General features: G+C 35.6%; 2 protein-coding genes across 4 annotated transcripts in view; one reads left to right on the plus strand and one right to left on the minus strand.

The window, feature by feature from the left end:
* LOC112044101 (elongation of very long chain fatty acids protein 7) overlaps positions 1 to 20,715 on the minus strand; it is a 90,198-nt gene that overhangs the window by 50,079 nt on the left and 19,404 nt on the right. For 2 of the 3 annotated variants that reach the window (XM_052882380.1, XM_052882381.1), the window contains exon 2: positions 13,775 to 13,998. The gene's annotated coding sequence lies outside the window, so the exon portion shown is untranslated. Of the gene's footprint in view, positions 1 to 13,774; positions 13,999 to 15,614; positions 15,737 to 20,715 lie in introns of those variants that run through there. The other variant, XM_052882379.1, reaches the window with a different exon arrangement.
* LOC128198209 (uncharacterized) lies at positions 5,753 to 9,838 on the plus strand. The gene is made up of 2 exons (XM_052882378.1): positions 5,753 to 6,348; positions 6,429 to 9,838. The coding sequence occupies exons 1-2, from the start codon at positions 5,844 to 5,846 to the stop codon at positions 9,758 to 9,760; spliced, it is 3,837 nt and encodes a 1,278-aa protein (XP_052738338.1). The 5' UTR covers positions 5,753 to 5,843; the 3' UTR covers positions 9,761 to 9,838.

Consider the following 20,715-nt stretch of genomic DNA (forward strand, 5'->3'; position numbering starts at 1 on the left):
CAATATAAACTAAGGGTAGGGCTCACGCAGTCCGAAGAGAGACCAATCAATGACTGCCAAAATCATTGAATCAATAATTTAAATGGATGATATCACGGAATAAACTCATTCATATAAATCGTGAATATAATCCTGCCATATTCGGAAGACATGCAGATTGCTGGCGATACATTGGGCAACCGGTGCACGCAATTGGCAGGATATTGCGCCCGCACGCCCAAGGACTTGAAAATCGTACGGAAGTTTTGTATGGAAATGACTGGACTGCGAGTGACTTGAGCGGTTTGTTTAATTGAACTGCAATTTTAGTAATTAGTTAGTACAATTTACTTACGAACAGGTGTATGCTCTTTCATAATATACTTAACAAGCAGACGCTTGAATGATAAAGGTACTTGGAGGCCATTGGATCAGCTTCCACCTTATCACAGGAAGTAAAACTATAAGAAATTAAGATTTTTTTTTTTAAAGAGCAACTGTTGAGTTTCTTGCCGGTTCTTCTCAGCAGAACCTGCCTTTCGAACCGGTGGTAGAATCTTTACAAATAGCCAACTGACGTTTCAAAAGTGCTTGTAAACTTGAAGTATGATTTTTGAATTTTGCTTTGCGGTTTAAACCACGCAGTGCCCATTCCCGTGGGAATACAAGAGTTTTTTTTTTTATAATGAAATCTAAGGTGGAAGCGGGCTAACTTGTTAGGATGAGGATGAAAATCCACACCTTTTTTCGGTTGCTACACGACATCGTAGCGGAACGCTAAATCGCTTGGCGGTATGCCTTTGCCAGTAGGATGGTAAATAGCCACGGCCGAAGCCTCCCACCAGCCAGACCTGGACCAATTAAGAAAATCTCAATCGGCCCAGCCGGGGTTCAAACCCAGGACCTCCGACTTGTAAATCCCCCGCGCATACCAAAGCGCCACGGAGGCCGTAAAAAATAAAAATAGATGAAATGAAATAGCTGAAGTTACTTGGTAAAGATGTGGCTTTCTAATAGTGGATAGAAAACCAAAAAGCGTCTGCTTTTAGCGATGACTGTTCTGTGTATAAAACAATATATTCGTAAAAAAAACAGAAGTTCAAGCTAGTACTCTGTTATTAAGAATTTGCAATTGCAAATTATATTTTGTTTTATGTAAAAAGATTAAAATAAAGTGAACTATAAATTAGCAAAACATTGTACTTGGTATCTTCAACCTGAAACAATGCAATGTTAACGATGTTACCACAAATTAGGGAAACAAAAACTGTTTTTCTGTCGTTTTGTTAATAAAATATACGAGTTTTAGTTCCCTAGTAAATTATCTTTAATACCTATGTACAAACTCTCAACAGTCATGAATGTAGCTTGTTATTCAAGCTACTATTGTGCAATAATAAGTATTATTTTTGTGATTTAATTACAAACAGTTTTCTGGTGTTCCCCTATATGTATTTGTTATCCCCGCACTAGTAAGCGCAGTGTTGGTCGACCCCCCCCACCAGGTGGACTGACGACATCAAGCGAGTCGCAGGTATTCGCTGGATGCAGATGGCTCAGTATTGTGATGTTTGGAAGTCCCTACAAAAGGCCTATGTCCTGCAATGGACGTCCATTGTTTTTATATAAGTAAGTATTTGTTATATAAGTCAGTTTTACCATCATCCAGCGAATCCCTGCAACTCGCTTGATGTCGTCAGTCCACCTGGTGCGGGGTCGACCAACACTGCGCTTTCTAGTGCGGCGTCGCCATTCCAGCACCCAGGTCCATCGGCTCTTCGAACTATGAGCCCGCCCATTGCCATTTCAGCTTCATGACATGTTCAGCAATGTCGGTGACCTTGGTTCTTCTGCGGATCTCTTCATTTCTGATTCAATAACGCAGGGATACTCCGAGCATAGCTCGTTCCATCGCCCGTTGTGTGACTCTGAGCCACACAACGGGCGACCAAGTCTGGAAACCATAGGTCACTGGTAACACGCACTGTTCGAAGACTTTTGTCTTCAGACACTGAGGAATTTCGGACGAAGAGATATCGCGAAGTTTCCCAAATGCGGCGCAGTCGAATTATAATCGGCGGTTCACCTCTTTCTCGAAATTGGACCTACCAACACAACAGACACACAGACAGACATAACGACAACAATGAATTTCGTGCGTAACTCTGTAAGCAACAAAAATAAGGAAGTCTTAGGTTGATATTATTAAATACCTTAACGACCTCCATCAGATGTTGAATGATAATGACAGGAACTGAGGTCTAATGATAGGCGTCCACATATCCGCATCGTACGTATCGGACATATCGCAACAAACTGATATTTAATTTTATGGTAGATCCGTGCGATCCATACGTTGCGGATCGGTAGACGCACTTGAGTTTTCTATACAAATAATACTACAATCCGTTCGACGGGATTTGTACTAAAAAGAAGAAAGACAATCTCAAAATTCCATACTCCGGCCATATACCTGGACCTCGGGATTCAATGTGACAGGCTAACCATTTTACCAAAGAAGTAGTCTGTCCAAGGTAGTCATCAGTAACCCATATTCGGCTCACAGCTTAGCAGGAGTATCCTCTCAGATTGAGACGGGTTAGGTCAATATTCCACCACGATGGCCAAATGCGGATTGGCAGACTTTACACACGTAGAGAATTAAGAAATTTCTCAGGTATGCACGTTTCCTCACGATATTTTTCCTTAACCGTTTGAAGCACGTGATATTTAAATTCTTAAAATGCACATAACTGAAAATTTTGAGGTGCATGTCCCGGACCGGATCCGAACCTACGCCCTCCGAGTTGAAGGCAGAGGTCGTATCCACTGGGCTACGACGTCTCATATTTCTATATAATTATTTGTTTTATTAAAACTGCAGAATATAATTAAAAAAAAGAATATAATTAAGGCTCATTAAAGATGCGCGAGTTTCAGGAAAACATTACTTATCCTTGCAATTTTACAACAAAGAATAGTCGAGTTGTAGGTACAAAAGGTTGCATCAGATGGTGTAATGGATGCAATTAACTCGAACGATATATCGTAACTTTAATTATTCAATGAAGTTTACCTAACATAACAATATTAGACGTAGAACGCTGAGATAACTAGACAAAAGCGTGAACAAATAATTCTGTAATACTACCTAATATTACTCAGTCCAAAGATTATGTACTAGTAGATATGTTATTAACACGCTGAAACTAAGACGCAGAAAGGTGGCAGTAACAGGGGCGATGGCACCTAACAACCCGAATCCTATTGGGTTACCTTTTAAAAATATTACTTTTAACTTAAATTAACGTATCCAACCCAGTCAAAAATACATTCAGACTAAAAACCACATGAACGGGTGAATACCTACGAGAATTTCAGTTTTCGCTACTCGTGGCTAATTGTCTTAATTTCAATTAGGGGCATAGTTAAAATCTTAAGAGTTAAGAGTTTTTTAAACAAATAGTACCTGTATATTGTCTTTAATAGTGTCCACAAATGCACAAAAACGCACAAGTAAGCTCTCATTCGCACGAGACTTTTTTAACGGACTTAAAAAAATGGAACAAATGCATTCCCAAGTATATATTTACATGACAGCGTTTTTAAAACTCGACGCTTTTTTTCGAGCAGTGTTGCATTTTCAATTTTGGGCGTTGGAATTCCCTTCCTTCCTTTAATTAACTTTATACTACGTTTGAACGCTTTTTTAACGTCCCTTAAGAAATGTATCTCATGCAAATGATGCTCGTTATAAAGTCCGATCAATATTTTTTCAATTCAGATTTCACATAATCTTGTAGTTATAAAGCGAGTTCTGTTTACGCAAAGAGATACTCGCACATTCGATGCTCTCAGTTTATGTTGTAAGCTGATTGAAATCAGATTGCGGCTTGGGCAATACGCATCAACGATGCAAACTTTAATGCTAATTGCTAAGTAATATTCCTCGCGCGTTGTGATACTAAGGCAAATAAATAATGCTCAGATAAACCGTGCAACGCATGATTATTGCGTTTGTATCGTACTTTATTAGTGTGTTAACTATGAGTGATGGCTGGTTGGCAAGAACAGTTAGAATGTAGCAGACCATTTTTATATACGAGTGTACTTAGAACATATATAGAAAAGTCGCCTTTAGAAAAAAAAAACAAATTGAAATCGTATCGACATACAGACACGTCAAACTTATAACAAAGCTTTTGCATCGGGAGTTAAATAACTTTAAATAGTTAAAAAAAAAACTAAAAAACACGCTTTTAGCGAAGTAACTACTAAAAACTGTTGGGGAGGCCGCCATATTGGATTTGTAATGACGTTTCTTAGCTAGTCATGTATTGTCATCAGAACTCAGAGCGTGTGCAAAATTTCATCCTACACGAAGACCGGGAAGTGGGTCAAATTAAGAGTCCAAGATCTGTCTTTCCTACTTAGTTAAAGTGTTTGGGGAGGCCGCCATATTGGATTTGTAATGACGTTTCATAGCTGGTCATGTATTATCATCAAAACTCAGAGCGTGTTCAAAATTTCATCCTACACGAAGACCGGGAAGTGGGGTAAATTGAGATTCCAAGATATGTCTTTCTTAGATAGTTAATGTGATTGGGGAGGCCGCCATGTTGGATTTGTAATGACATTTCTTAGCTAGTCATGTATTATCATCAAAATTCAGAGCGTGTGTAAAATTTCATCCTAATCGGAAATCGGGACGTGGGTCAAATTTAGATTCCATGATTTTCTTACATACATAGTTACAAGTGAAGCTAATATAAAGCGTGTAAAGTTAATATAAAATCAATTGAAAAAGAGGTCACTAATCTATATATATAAAAATCAATGCCACTTTTCGTTGTAATTCCATAACTCAAGAACGGGCTCACCTATCCAAACCAAATGCTTAGGATTTGGTCGGCATATTTAGTAGATGGTTTATGTGAAGTTTGCATAAAATCGGTCGAGCCGTTCCTCATTTGTCACATTTTTTGTAATAAATGAATTCAATAGAAACTTTTTTCACAGAAACTTTTTTGAAGTTTTGTTGACAGGACAAGCACGTTGTTATGTCATTCATGCCGTCAGTTCATTTTGGACGTGGTTCGATGAATTTATGTGTACTTTTCTAAGTTGCCGTATATGATTTCACATGGCATCATATGCGACAGCTTCTTGGGAATTTGTTTTTTTTTTGTTCTAATTTTTTTTTTCGAGTTTTAAGCGAAAACATATGTGCATACGGGAAAAATGCCACCAGCCAGACGAGCAAATATAGGTCGGCGAACGCGTAATGCAAATGATGTGGCATTACTAAGACGATCACAGACTGCAGATGAACGCGCACAAGCTAATGCATCGCAGCGTGAACGTAATGCACGCAATGGATTTGTTAACCCAGTACCTGTACTGAATCTTGCACGGCCATCACGAATACGTCGTGCTGTTTTGGCTGAAATGATGCGTGCTGCTTTTAATTACAACAGTCAGATTGATTATAGTATGTATGGATACATTGGAATGATGGACGCAATATGTCCACATTGTGATGCGGCTAACTTTCCAGGTGAAACGCCCGGCATGTGTTGTGCTAATGGCAAAGTGAGATTGCCAGCATTAGAAACTCCACCCGAACCATTGTATTCATTTATTTTTGGGACATCGCAAGCGTCGAAGCACTTTCTGAGTCATATTCAACAATACAATTCGGCATTTCAAATGACTTCTTTTGGTGCAACTAAAATTATTAGAGATAATTTTATGCCGACGTTTAAGGTAAATACTTCAACAGGATTATTCCATGTTTGTATCAATCTGAAGCATAAAGTATATTTAAAAAAAAACTGATATAAGATTTACCTAAAATTGTATACATGTTACAGATTCAGGGCCAGATTTATCATCAAGCTGGTTCGTTATTGCCATACCCCGACGCTGATCATCAATTTTTGCAAATTTATTTTATTGGTGATGAAAATCGTGAATTGGATCAACGTTGTGCAATTGTTTCGAATACAAGACGAGAAATTATTCGTGAGCTACAAAGGTTTTTCCATCAGCATAACGCATTAGTTCAATTGTTTAAAATTGCTCTCGATCGTATGCCAACTGATAATCACAAAATCGTAATAAGAGCTGATAGAACACCTTTTGGAGAGCATGCAAGGCGATTTAATGCACCAACAATTGATGAGGTTGCAATTGTAATTCTTGGTGATCAGTTTCAATCCCGTGATATTGTACTTCATCGTAGAAATGAGCAATTGCAACGTGTTTCGGAACTTCATCGTAGTTACGATGCATTACAGTACCCAATATTGCATTGGAAAGGTGACGATGGTTACCATATCAATATACCAATGATTGATCCACGAACAGGTAAATAATTGACCTATTTTTAGTGTGTTGACATTTCATTTCTACAACTTTCTAAAGTCACATTTTGTAATTATTTTCAGGTCTACATATACAGAAAAAAGTTAGTGCCATGAATTTTTATTCGTATCGATTGATGATTCGTCCACAAGAACAAAATTATATCTTAAAATGTGGTAAACTATATCATCAGTACATCGTTGATATGTATGCCAAAATAGAGACTGAACGTCTTAATTATATTCGTTTCAACCAAGCAAAATTAAGATCCGAAGAATATATTCATTTGCAAGATGCGATAGCGAATGATGCTAATGTTAATGACATCGGACGTTTAACTATATTGCCATCTTCGTATATTGGTAGCCCACGGCATATGAACGAATATGCACAAGACGCAATGTCTTATGTACGAAAATACGGTCGACCGGATCTGTTCATTACATTTACATGTAATCCGCAGTGGGATGACATCAAGAACAATTTATTTGAAGGCCAGTCGACAACTGATCGTCATGACATTACAGCACGTGTTTTTCGGCGAAAATTGAAAGCACTTATGGATTTAATTGTGAAATTACGTGTATTTGGAGAGGTGCGTTGCCATATGTACTCCATCGAATGGCAAAAAAGGGGATTGCCGCACGCACATATATTAATTTGGCTGGTAAATAAAATAACTCCGGATCAAATCGATAACGTTATATCAGGTGAAATTCCTGATCAAACTGTTGATCCTGAGTTATTTGATGTTGTCGTTAAAAACATGATACATGGTCCGTGCGGTGAACTAAATATGAATTCGCCATGTATGATTGATGGAAAGTGTTCGAAACGATACCCAAGACAATTGACTTCAGACACAATAACGGGCAATGACGGATATCCGTTGTATAGACGTAGATCACCTAATGATAATGGCAAAACGGCAACCATTAGAATGCGTAACCAGGACGTTGAAGTTGATAATCGTTGGGTGGTTCCGTATTGTCCATTATTATCGAAAATATTCAAGGCTCATATAAATGTGGAGTATTGTAATTCAGTCAAATCCATTAAATATATTTGCAAGTATGTAAATAAAGGGAGCGATATGGCTGTTTTCGGTGTAGCTGGTGATAATAGAAATGATGAAATTACTCAGTATCAACTGGGGCGCTATATTAGTAGTAATGAAGCTGTCTGGAGGATTCTGTCGTTTCCAATGCACGAAAGACATCCTGTGGTTGTTCACTTAGCTGTGCATCTTGAGAATGGCCAACGTATTTATTTTAATGAAGCAAATGCATTGGAAAGAGCAGCACACCCACCAGCGACTACGTTGACAGCTTTTTTCAAATTATGCGAAACTGATACATTTGCTAGAAATTTGTTATATTCCGAAGTGCCTCAGTACTATACATGGAATGTGTCTTCAAAAAAATTTCAAAGACGTAAACAAGGAACAGCAGTCGATGGGCATTCAGGCATTTTCAAAACAGATGCAATTGGGAGAATGTATACAGTACATCCAAACAATGCTGAGTGTTTTTATTTGCGATTGCTATTAGTTAACGTCAATGGCCCAAAATCATTTCAAGAATTAAGGACAGTCGACGGTCATTTGTGTCAAACATATCGTGAAGCATGTCAACTCTTGCATTTGTTGGAGGATGATGCACATTGGGATTCAACACTTAATGATGCATCTACGTCAGCTCATCCACAACAAATACGAATGCTATTTGCCATTATATTATCGACATGTATGCCATCAAATCCACTTGAATTATGGAACAAATATAAAAATTATATGGCAGAAGATATTTTAATTCGTATGCGTCATCATGCAAGAAATCCTGATTTGTTGATTACCTTGGAAATGTGCAACGAAGCTTTGATAATAATTGAAGATATATGTCTAACGATTGCAAATAAAGCATTAGTACAATTGGGTATGACCGCACCAAATCGTCCCATGCATGATTTGTTTGATCGTGAATTGCAACGTGAGCAGGAATTCAACTGTAATGATTTGCGTTTATTTGTACAATCGAATATAACCAAATTAAATATTCAGCAAAAACATGTATATGATACAATCATGCAAGCCGTTTCCAATAATGCAGGTGGATTATATTTTTTGGATGCACCTGGTGGCACAGGTAAAACGTTCGTTATATCATTGATTTTAGCGACTATTCGATCAGATCAGAAAATTGCACTAGCACTTGCATCTTCGGGAATTGCTGCTACATTATTAGAAGGTGGTCGGACCGCACACTCTGCATTAAAATTGCCATTGAATGTACAGGTGATTGAAACTCCAACTTGCAATATATCGAGAAATTCTGCTATGGCAAAAGTTCTGCGATTAACGTCAATTATTTTATGGGATGAGTGTACAATGGCGAATAAAAAATCACTAGAAGCATTCAATCGAACAATGCAAGATTTACGTGGTAATCAACAGCTTTTTGGTGGTGCTTTGATATTACTTTCAGGGGATTTTCGTCAAACATTGCCTGTCATTCCTCGATCAACTCCTGCTGATGAAATAAATGCCTGCTTGAAGTCATCAGTTCTTTGGAGATATCTACAAAAATTGACACTAAACATTAATATGCGTGTTCACCTACAAAATGATCCAGCTGCCCATGAGTTCTCAAAACAATTGTTAGAAATTGGTGACGGCAAAATACAAATCGACAGAACCAACGGATTGATCGCTGTACCGAACAATTTTTGTACAATTGCGCAATCGATAGATGAATTGATTGAATGTGTTTTTCCGAATATTGTTCAGAATTACAGAAATCATGATTGGTTGACAGAACGCGCCATTTTAGCACCGAAAAACATTCATGTCAATGCAATTAATTTTCAAATTCAAGCGAAACTGCCAGGCGTAGTCACGAAATATAAATCAATTGACAGTGTTATGAATCAAGATGAGGCAATGAATTATCCAATTGAATTTTTAAATTCATTGGAGCCGGCTGGTATGCCACCGCATTGCTTGAATCTGAAAGTTGGTTCTTCGATTATATTATTGCGAAATATTAATCCACCAAAACTGTGTAACGGAACAAGATTGGCAGTGAAAAAGTTATTGCCAAATTTGATTGAAGCTACGATCTTAACTGGTAAATCAAAAGGAGAAGTTGTTTTGATACCGCGTATACCTATGATTCCAACTGATATGCCTTTTGAGTTCAAACGTTTACAATATCCTGTGCGTTTATCATTTGCGATGTCCATCAACAAGGCCCAAGGTCAAACACTTCACGTTTGTGGTGTGAATTTGGAGGAACATTGTTTTTCACATGGCCAGTTATATGTTGCCTGTTCCAGAGTCGGTACCCCCAGCCGTTTGTTTATTTATGCTCAAAATGGAAAAACAAAAAATATTGTTTATCCAAATGTTTTGGATTAAGTGTGTTGTAAATAGCTAGCAATTGATTTCGATTTTAAATAAAATATTTTTTTGATTAAATAAATGAATTTGATGTTCCGATTTGTTTATTTTATTTCACTTTATACGTAGCGAAGCACGTACCGGGCCGCTAGTATTCTTATATAAATACTCGTAAAACAGTCATCAAACAGGCTAGCTGATCTCGTTATTTGACCAAGTTCATATATCAAGTTCGAGTTTCCTCATATTTGATCTGGAGCGGTTCGACAGTGACCCGGCGGCGTGAGCATACACGGTCGGCCTCAGAGATGAAATTGGAAGGTTAACTTACAAAATAGCTGTCGTAATTGCACTTGAGAGACATAATGTTGGTTTATGAGGTTAAAATAACACAATGTACGGACTAGCGGTTTGCTAGATTTCAAGGTTGCTCAAAAACAGAATTTAAGTAAACTGAAAACTAAATTAAACTAACCGTCTAAAATCCGCTATTAGAAATATACACCCTCATCTGTTATTTATTAGTGACTAGCTAACGCCACGCGGTATCACTCGCGTGGTTCCCGTTCCCGTAGGAATACGGGGATAATATATAGCCTATAACCTTTGTCGATAAATGGGCTATCTAACACTGAAAGAATTTTTCAAATCGGACCAGTATTTGCTGAGATTAGCGCGTTCAATCAAACAAACAAACAAACTCTTCAGCCTTATAATATTAGTTAAGATAAGAAAAAAAATATCATACTTCACACTAATGTTATAAAAGCGAAAGTTTGTGTGTGTGTATATGTTTGTTCCTCCTTTACGCTGCGGTTACTGAAGCGATTTGGCTGAAATTTGAAATGGAATACTTTTCATCCCGGAAAAATCCATGATTCCCGTGGGATTTGTGAAAAATTACATGCGAACGAAGTCGCGGGCGTCCGCTAAACGATAATTATTTATTTGACGAAGTTTTTACTGTTAGTAAAGTTTTGTTGACTGTTTTTACTGTTAGTTAAGTGTCTTTGTTTGTTTACACTAATTTCCGAAAAAAATACAACATATTATCATGCAAGTAAGTTATAAGTTCATGCAAGCAAAGACGCGCGATTTTACTAGTATACCTATACTATTTAAAAGAAAAGTTTGTGATGTTGTAAGGGGTAATCTCTGGATCAACTAAACCGATTTCAAATATTCTTAATTTACCAATAGAAAGTCACGTTATTTGCGAGTGTCTGCTATATTTACTATCATAAAATCCCGCGAGAACGTTTTTGTTGCCTTCTAAAAGCATAATAATTACGACACATCTTTTATGTATCTAGTACGAGTAGGTATCTAGACTTAGATCCCACAATGAAACATTGAATTTTTCGAAAAAAAAATTGTCCCACGAATTAAAACTCAAACTAATGTTTTCTTATATGTAACCTACCTTGTGTAAAAACTTAATTATCCACCACTGAATTATAATTTACACGTATTTTTACAATTTAATCACTGTTGCATATTTTAACTTGTAAAATTAGTTTTATTTAATTTATTTATATAATTTGAATATTATATAAACAATAAAATAAAATCGGTTTCGTCACAATGACTGAAGCGCGTCAAGTGAGATTTTTATTTATATGTATATTTTCGTGCATCAAAAAGTACGCGGCCGGTCAAATTGCACAGTCTACTGAAACCTACAGAGGTTTCGCGTACTTCTCAACTAGAAGGACCTTGCTACGTCCGTCTTTTTACTAACGTAAATAATCTTGTGTAATATTTTGACCTAGGAATGCTATACATCATATTTAAAACATGTAGATCATTGTTTTATTAGTGTTACGAGTAATCTCTATTTCCGTTTTTTTTAATTATATTTTTTTGGTCCAATTTCGGTGGTTATTAGTGCAAATTGGATGCGCAATAAAATAATTATTATTAAATTAATTTTAGAAATGTAGTGTAAGTTTATATTTATCAAGATTAAAATCTGATAGTTTTAATTATTTAATAACAAATAATTTTATTTCCTTTTACATAATTTTTATCGTGCTTGTTTTTGTGGTGCAAATTACAATATTTTGTTAACACATAAAATAATGAATTTTCAAATTGAAAATTGCATTTAATTTTAGTTGTTTTGTGAAACATTAATTTATTTATTGTAGAAGGTCACTAGAACGACAACTCACACAAATATTATGAATTAGTCTGTTTGTTTTTTACTCCTCAATAGCACGACTAGGTATTGAATTGATTTAGCTGAAATTTGTAATGGAGATAGATAATATCTTGGATTAACTTCACGCCAACTGAATTGCAGTCTCCCGCTTGTATTATACACTAGCCGACGCCCCGCGGTTTCACCCGCTTAGTTCCTGTTCCCGTGAGCATTCGGGGATAAAATATAGCCTGTGACTCACATATAATCTAGATCTAGAGTTTATCACTTATTATTACTTTCATCCCCTCCATTCTTCTAGCCCTAGAGTTCTGGCAACCTACAAGTATATATATATATATATATATATATATATATATATATATATATATATATAGACTTCATTAGTGATCTTCTGTGTATGAGAGTAACGTTTGTATATATCATTTCATTCCCTCTGTACAAAAGTTACTCTACCTTTCAGTTGTTTACAAAAGTTTCTTTATTTTTTGCAATTCGTACGTCTTTCTAATGGTTTTCTGCGTCAAATAGTTTGCAAAAAGCCATGTCATGCCATGGGTCTCTAATGTTCGTGTCTTTTGTTCGTGGAAATCACCTAAGGTTATTAACTCTCACGATATTTTACTAGCAGATGCTAGCGACTTCGACCATGAAAAGTTCGCTGAAAACTTTTATTTTACGTGAAAATGTTTAAAAGATAAAATGTGTAAGCCAATAATGAATCGATTGACACAATAAATTATTTAAATCGGATTAATAGTTCACACTACGGAGGTATATACTAATATGCACAATTGCACTTAAAAAAAATATTATACCCTCATCTGTTATTTAATTAGTATAAAATTTGTAGATTAACTAATTTTAATTTTTAATTAGTCGTCTAATATGTCAAATGAAATCATTTTGTGCTTAATTTAACATATTGCATTTTATCTATTCTACAACCTATCTTGTTGAGTACTGTTTACCAACAAAGAAATTAGAAATGAAGGTAGAAAACACATGTCATTTCGTAACTTATTTATTTTAAATTATGTATGGTTTGTTATTTAAATATCATGTATCTCAATCGGTGAAGGAAAACATCGTGAGGAAACCTGCATACCAGAGAATTATCTTAACTCTTTGCGTGTGTGAAGTCTGCCAATCCGCATTGGGCCAGCGTGGTGAACTAATGGCCTTACCCCTGTCATTCTGAGAGGAGACTCGAGCTCAGCCGTGAGCCGAATATGGGTTGATGACGAACGATGGTTTAAATATTGGATAGAATCAGGCGTTACTTTGCGGAAGTTCATCATGATTTAATGATTTATTTATTTTGCTATCATCCGCGAAAAGTCGACGACTCTACAACGTGCAATTGCAAAGTATTCTTTGCAATTGCACGTTGTAGAGTCAACATCTCCTGAAGATGCTCCGGTTTCAGGGTGAAACGTACGTAGAGAGTATTTTGTCGGACCTGGGTGACGTTGTCGCATGGGTTCGTCGACTTTTCGCGGATGATAGTAAAATAAATAAATCATTATATAAGAACGATGGTTTGTTTACAAAATGTTATATAAAATATATTAACCATATCTAATTGTTCTAAGCTTATTAATCAAATTTATTTTCATTCATTTCATGATCAAGATAATTATAATTATTATTAGGTGTGAAATGACTAGTGATTTATACCTACTCTCATTTTTAATTCGTTTGTTGGTAAACAGTACTCATCAAGAAAAGTTGTAGTATAGTTCATGATTTTCTAGATATTGTATGAAAAATGTGTCTGACAGATGAGGGTATATTTCTAATGCCGGATCTTAGGCCATAAAGTCATATCCATTTTTTTTGACTGCAAAAAAAATTCAAAAACTTACAGCTCTTCCAGTAGACCAACTAGGCCATACATCGATAGCCAATGGTTTAATACGGCATGGCTCGATGGTGGTTGATGAACTCGTACTCCTCTTCCTCCGTCAGGGCGCATTCTTCGAAGCACCAGAGACCAGCTATCGCCAGGAGAACGGTATACACCATGCAGTACACGACGTAGAGGAGGATTGTGAACAACATTGTCTCTTGTGTTAACTGGATTTTGAACCTGTAAATTAAAAAAAAGTTCATTTAAACGGCCATCGTATGCTATATTTATAGTCGTCACCCTATTAATCGCCACTTTTAATCAACATTTTTAATCGTCACTACACGATTAACCGGCCTATTCACTAACTTTGAGAAACTAGTAGATATACAAGAAATATACTTTCTAACTATTAGCTATTGTTAGTAATTCTCAAGTCACGTGATTCTGTATTCGCTATTTATTTAATGCTAATTAATTTAAATTGATATTTAGGTAAAATATGTGTTCCAGTTATGGTTACTGACAACCCGTGGATATCATATAGTAGGTAGATGATAGTGGATAGTGATTACTGTTGACATTGTGATTTTTGATAACTTTTCGCTTTACGTGATACGAACAAAATTGGTTGTTATTTATTTGATGTTATATACCTATCGTCCTATAGATCAACTAAATTAGATAGCGAACATACGTCAATACGTTGGAATAGTCTTTATTTTATTCGTAAGAATAAGAGTAGATATACCTATAACTATTCTCCAGCTGATCCGTCCCATATAAATAGGGATCTTAGAATGGGATCCTGGAAGGGAACTATACCATAAACTGTTTGAGAGGAATTTTGCACTCAGTGGCTTGGTAGTTTTTATCGACTGTGTATTTGATTGGGATCGCAGTAGTGTCAACGAGGGGCGTCTATGGGCGAGCGCAGATGGAAGCTCTACCATTTGAGAGATCGAGGACGTGATGGGTTGACGTCTCTATATGGAATGTAAATATTGTGTTTTTGTATCTTCTAAGGTATTTCTATGGTTTCATAACATTTCTATGAGTTTAAAATAATTTCTACAGTGTGATCTCTTAGTAATCATTATCAACTCATATTCGGCACACCGCTGAACTTGAGTCTCCTCTCAGAATGAGAGAGGTAAGGCCAATAGTCCACCACGCTGGCCCAATGCGAATTGGCAGACTTCACACACGCAGAAAATTAAGAAAATTCTCTGGTATGCAGAATTTCCTCGCGATGTTTTTCCTTCACCGTTTAAGTCACATGATATTTAATTTCTTAAAAAACCCACACCCTCCGGAATCGTAGGCGGAGGTCATATCCATTAGGATATCACGACTATCTCTCTCTACCATCTATATGGAAAGTAAATATTGTTTTTTTTGTATCTTCTAAGGTATTTTTATGGTTTCATAATATTTCTATGAATTTAAATTAATCAGTGTGAATCTACAGTGTGATCTCTTAGTAATCGCGGATAGCATACTTACTAACGTAAGTTACAGGGACAAATAGAAGGATAAATTAAACGTTGAGTCATTATGACAATTATTTCTCACTGTATATTTGATAGTAATTAATAATATCGAAGAATAATCTAGAATAAATAATGACGTAGTCAGGTTTGTGTGATACAAATCACTACGTTTTCCGTGAGAATATGGGGATAAATATTCCGCATTTCTATGTATCTCGCTGATAATGAAGCTTCCATTGAAATAAGTATATTCCATATGAAATATGTATAGATATGCTCGTAATTATAAGAATCACGATGCTATGCAATTGTCAATCGTTAACTTTACTACAAGTTATACCTACGAGTATGTGTTTTACCTACCCTCTACGAGTATGTGTTTTTTGACGGCCTCCGTGGTGCAGTGGTATGCGCGGTGAATTTACAAGACGGAGGACCTGGGTTCGATCCCCAGCTGGACCGAGGTTTTCTTACTGGTCCAGGTCTGGTTGGTGGGAGGCTTCGGCCATGGCTAACCACCACCCTACCGACAAAGACATACCGCCAAGCGATTTAGCGTTCCGTTACGATGAAAATGAAAAATGAAAATGAATTTTTTTTTTGTTTATTTGATAAGGTTTAGTAATTTTGTTTTAAAAACAAAATAATTGAAATACGTCTTTGAAGTCAGTTCCATTTTTATGTCAAAAAGATGTTATTTTGTTATTATACTTATGATTACTATACAGCTTTTATTGTACATTGTTTAAGTTAGTTTTTTAATATAAGCATAAAATAATAAATTAATTAAAAACTTAAATAGCTGTCCTTGTATACTTTACCTTCACATTTTATTTCAAAAAACGAGGATATGGTAATTTAATTAACGATATACTTTAGTTTTTAACACTCTTTCCTTAGAAAAAGCAAAACAAATACCTACTCGAAAGTAAATAATTTGTAAATCGTGCTTGCGTTAAAGTCCCTTAAAGCATAGTAAGCAAATTTAATAGAGTACCTTAACTTTTTATGCATTAAATGAACGCACATAAATCCATGGTTGCCTACAATTATCATTGTATTTTTTATATTTTCTTTATAATAAAACATATATTACGGAGATTAATACGTGTCGTAGAAGATTTAAGAGACAACTTACGTGAATTGCGCGATGGTCGGCAGACGCGAACTGAATACTAACGGAGGTAAATACAAACACACGGACACTTGTAATGCAAACCTTCGTCATTGTTGAGATTATTAAAATATGTAGAGGCTGTATAAATCAAATTCAAAATCATAGAACCCTATTCCATTTTCAATAAAAAAGAAATATATGTTTATTTCAGGCCAATGACACACTCCATCAGGCTAATTCACTAACACGAGTACGTTAGTTGACGTACACGAACTTGAGATTCTATGTAACACATGTCATCCGTTGCCTACTGACAACCATTCGTGAATATCATACAGTAGGTAGATGATATTACTCAGTTGATTTGATGTTTATTTTAATAGGTTGTTAATAAAGACCAAATTAAAAATGAAATGAAATTTTATTTATTTTCCTTCACATTACGATATATACAACAATATAACTGTGTTAAGTTATAATTGGATAATGTGATAATGTGGGGACTGGAGCTCGCACTGGGTACAAAACCTGTGTTGCAAGACACCAGGCCCTATCCTCACATCTAATGAGTTAGTAGATAATCCTAACAATATTAACAATAATTGTGACGTAAATAAATAGTGTTTAGTAAGTACCTAAGTAAATTACTGAGTAAGCTAGCAGGGTCTACCCTTCTACTTTAGCAGATAGGATTTAGCCAACCATGCTGTAACTTATGTGGGTTGGCGGGTTTAGAGTTATAATATTTCATTCTGTAACGATCATGTTATAGGCAATGCTATTTCACTGAACGTCATCCATCTTCTTCTATTACTACAGTAAAACATTTGATCCGAAATCCATCGACTCCCAGTAACACGGTAATGTCGTCGATCCACCTAATAGGTAGGGCAACCTATTGGTTGCCCAGGTACAGCGCTTTACGGCGCGAAGTCAACATTTTTGCACATTGGGACTTAAACTACTGCCCCGCCAATTACTTTCAGTAATACAACTTTTCTACATCATTTAGAAATATGAGGAATGTGCAGTGCCCATGTAAACTGACGCGAGTTTTAGGACCCCAAGAATATATTGTACCAGCTGACGCCGCGCGGTTTCACTCGCAAGGTTCCCGTAGGAATACAGGGATGATATGTAGCCTATAGCCTTCAAAAGCCTGAAAGAATTTTTCAAATCAAACCAGTAGATCCTGAGATTAGCGCGTTCAATCAAACAAACAAACTCTTCAGCTTTATAATATTAGTATAGATATATCAATAAATAAAAATATAAATAGTCTTTCATTATATATTATTTACAAATAAAAAACAAACAACTCGTTGAGCAATGACGGTAACTTTGGTTTTTCTGCAGATCTTCCCATACCTGATTCTATCATTCAGAGATATTACGAACATAGCTTGGTTCATCACCCGCTGAGTGACTCTGAGCATTTTTATAACGTCCATAGTCAGCGACATTGTCTCAAACAGTCCTTAATGAAATATGTCCACTATTATGTATCATAATTGGATAAAAACTGCATATAAAACCTTAACGAATCCGAAAACCCAAAAAAAATGTGACTACGTATTAGGATCCATTGTTTACAACAATAACGACTTAAAGTAATGATAGTTTTTGTTGCAATTACCCGGTAATGCGATGGCACGTTTCCCATAATAATAATTAGCCCGGTCTTTTCCCTTTTTAATGGAGCTGGAAAAACTTAATCATCAATACAAGTCGATTGTGTTGATAATGAAATTGGTGTGTATTAAATAAATCCTAGAATAATAAATAAATAAAAAAAATACTACCAATATTATAAACGCGAAAGTTTGTATGGATGTTTGGATGTTTGTTACTCTTTAAAGCCGAAAGATTTAGCTGAAACTTAGAATGAAAATAGATTTTACTCTGGATTAACACATACGCTACTTTTTATCTCGAAAAAATCCATGGTTTCCTGAGATTTACGAAAACTGATGAATTTGATGATATGAATGTTTGTTACTCTTTTACGCCTCGACTACTGAATCGAATTAGCTGAAATTTGGTATTGAGATATATTTATGGCATGGATTAACACATAGGCTAGTTTTAATCCCGGAAAAATCCATAGTTCAGGAGGGATTTGTGAAAGACGCGGACGAAAACGCGGGCATCCGCTAGTGTTATAAAGGTGAAAGTTTGTATGGATGTTTGTTAGGATGTTTGTTACTCTATAATGCCGCTACTACTGAAGCGATTTGGCTGAAATTTGGATTGAAAACAGATTTTACTCTGGATCAACACATAGGCTACATTTAATCCTGGAAAAATCCATGGTTCCTGAGGGATTTGTAAGAAACTAAATTCCACGCGGACGAAATCGCGGGCGTCCGCTAGTATCATAATTATAACTGGTGAACATCGTTCGCAATTGTCTCGGCGGTCCAATAGGTAGCCTATGCGGTTACAGATCACGGGATAGTGGGTTCGAATCCTGGGTTAAATAAATTACATAAATTTGAAATTAACAAATCTAACTGTAAACATAAAACTACAAATTTCGTGTGAATTTGTAAAGAAGCAGCTTAACTTTAATTTGCTACGTTTATTTAATAATTCGTGTATTTCTATTGTTCTTGCAATTCCCAATATTAAATACATATTAACAATTTTAATAAAAAACATAGACGTCAATGGTATTTATTGATATTTTTTATAACAATTTCATTTTTACTACGTCTTCATTTTTAAAACAATTGAATTTTGTTAATCATTTTTATTATTGTTAAATCAATAAATGCTTTTATATCTCTCTTTCAGTTGGCTGGGATTAAAGTGGAAGGTTGTTAATAAAGACCAAATTAGTGAATAGGCCAGCAGAAAAAAAATAGCATGACATAGTGAATATATGGCATAATTCCAATTATTTCTCAAAACAACAAAAAAAAATTCAAATCGGTCTAGGGGTAACCCCTAGAAAAAACATACACTCGAATTGAGAACCTCCTTCTTTTTTTGAAGTCGGTTAAAATGTTACTGTATGATATCCACGAAGACTTGTCAGTAGCCACCAGATAACATTATTGTTACATACTAGGTACTACGTCAAAGTTAGTGAATTAGCCTGCTAGTCAGGCTATACAAAAAAAATATTGTACTGCCAACCGTTTATTTACGTTGCACATTTTGATGCAATTTATAAAGTATTTAGCGACTTTTAGCAACTTGACCTGTTCTCTAACACACGGATATAAGGACTTAGCGCTTTCAATATTCTATGGTCTAACACTTAATTATAGCTGAGTTAGCAACACTAATTATTCTATGTGTGATTATACCTAGATAGTTATTTATTAGATACGCTTAAACTATGTAGCAATGTCTCAAATAGGACGCCCAGAGGTTAAATATTGCATATTGCAGACTGCATTTGCAGTTGTTGTTGCAATGCATCTTTGTTTACAGAATCACTTATTATTATTTAAATCAATGGAATGAGCAAATACCTTTTCTACTAATGCCTATAAAGGTGAACTTTTATTTTATGGTGATAGTGAAAGATTCGGATTAAAAGCGATCAACATCCATCTGTACATTAGATGAAAATTATTTTGAATCTTTACCTACCTAAGTGTTTTTTTTTTTAAAGAATATATGGCGTATCTTTTAAATATGTTCAATATTCCCATTCTCCTCCAACTAGTCAGGAAAGACTGTATTAGGAGTGGGTACGATAATAGACCAACGGGGCGAGGATCGAACCACCACCCCTCGATGATGAGTCCGACCGCTCTTACCGTTGAGCTATTGAGGCTTTAATAAGTTAAAAATATATCGAAAATAGTTTGCCTAAAATAGTCTAGATATTCTAAATAGGTGGCAAAACTATTAGTATTAACGATAACTAACTACATATTATTAGTCACAGTTCAACCAGTAGTTTTGAGGACTTTGTTTTTATCCGACTGCAAGAAGGGTTATATTTTTCGCGCGTATTTCTATGGTTTCGATGTCCTACGTCTCCCTCTGAATCACTTTATATAATTTAACATTGCATTTCTGTCATGCAGTAAGCTTTAACTAGTTTAAAGGAGAAGGTCCAAAATTGTATGGAGCCCAGGATCAGTCATTGTACCCTAGCGGAAATAAAAGGAGATGTTTTTTTGACTATTTTTGATTATACAAATTTACGAATTTACTTTAATTCTTTCGAAATAATATTAATTATCTCCCAAGAAATGCAACATTAGTAGAGGTAATAATGGCGGATAGATGACGTTTTCAATGCAGTAAACAAAATATTTATGTATGACTTTAGGTACTGTCAGTGGCTGATTTTGATCTTAGTGCCTAGAGCCACAGTAGATATCT

This window comes from Bicyclus anynana, chromosome 7, assembly GCF_947172395.1.
Source record: "Bicyclus anynana chromosome 7, ilBicAnyn1.1, whole genome shotgun sequence".
NCBI lineage: Eukaryota > Metazoa > Arthropoda > Insecta > Lepidoptera > Nymphalidae > Bicyclus > Bicyclus anynana.

Excerpts from the sequence above, each read along its gene's own strand:
- LOC128198209 (XM_052882378.1), top strand. The coding sequence starts at position 5,844 with ATGTTACAGATTCAGGGCCAGATTTATCATCAAGCTGGTTCGTTATTG. Across the intron at positions 6,349-6,428 it reads AATGATTGATCCACGAACAG|GTCTACATATACAGAAAAAA; the intron begins GTAAATAATTGA and ends AATTATTTTCAG.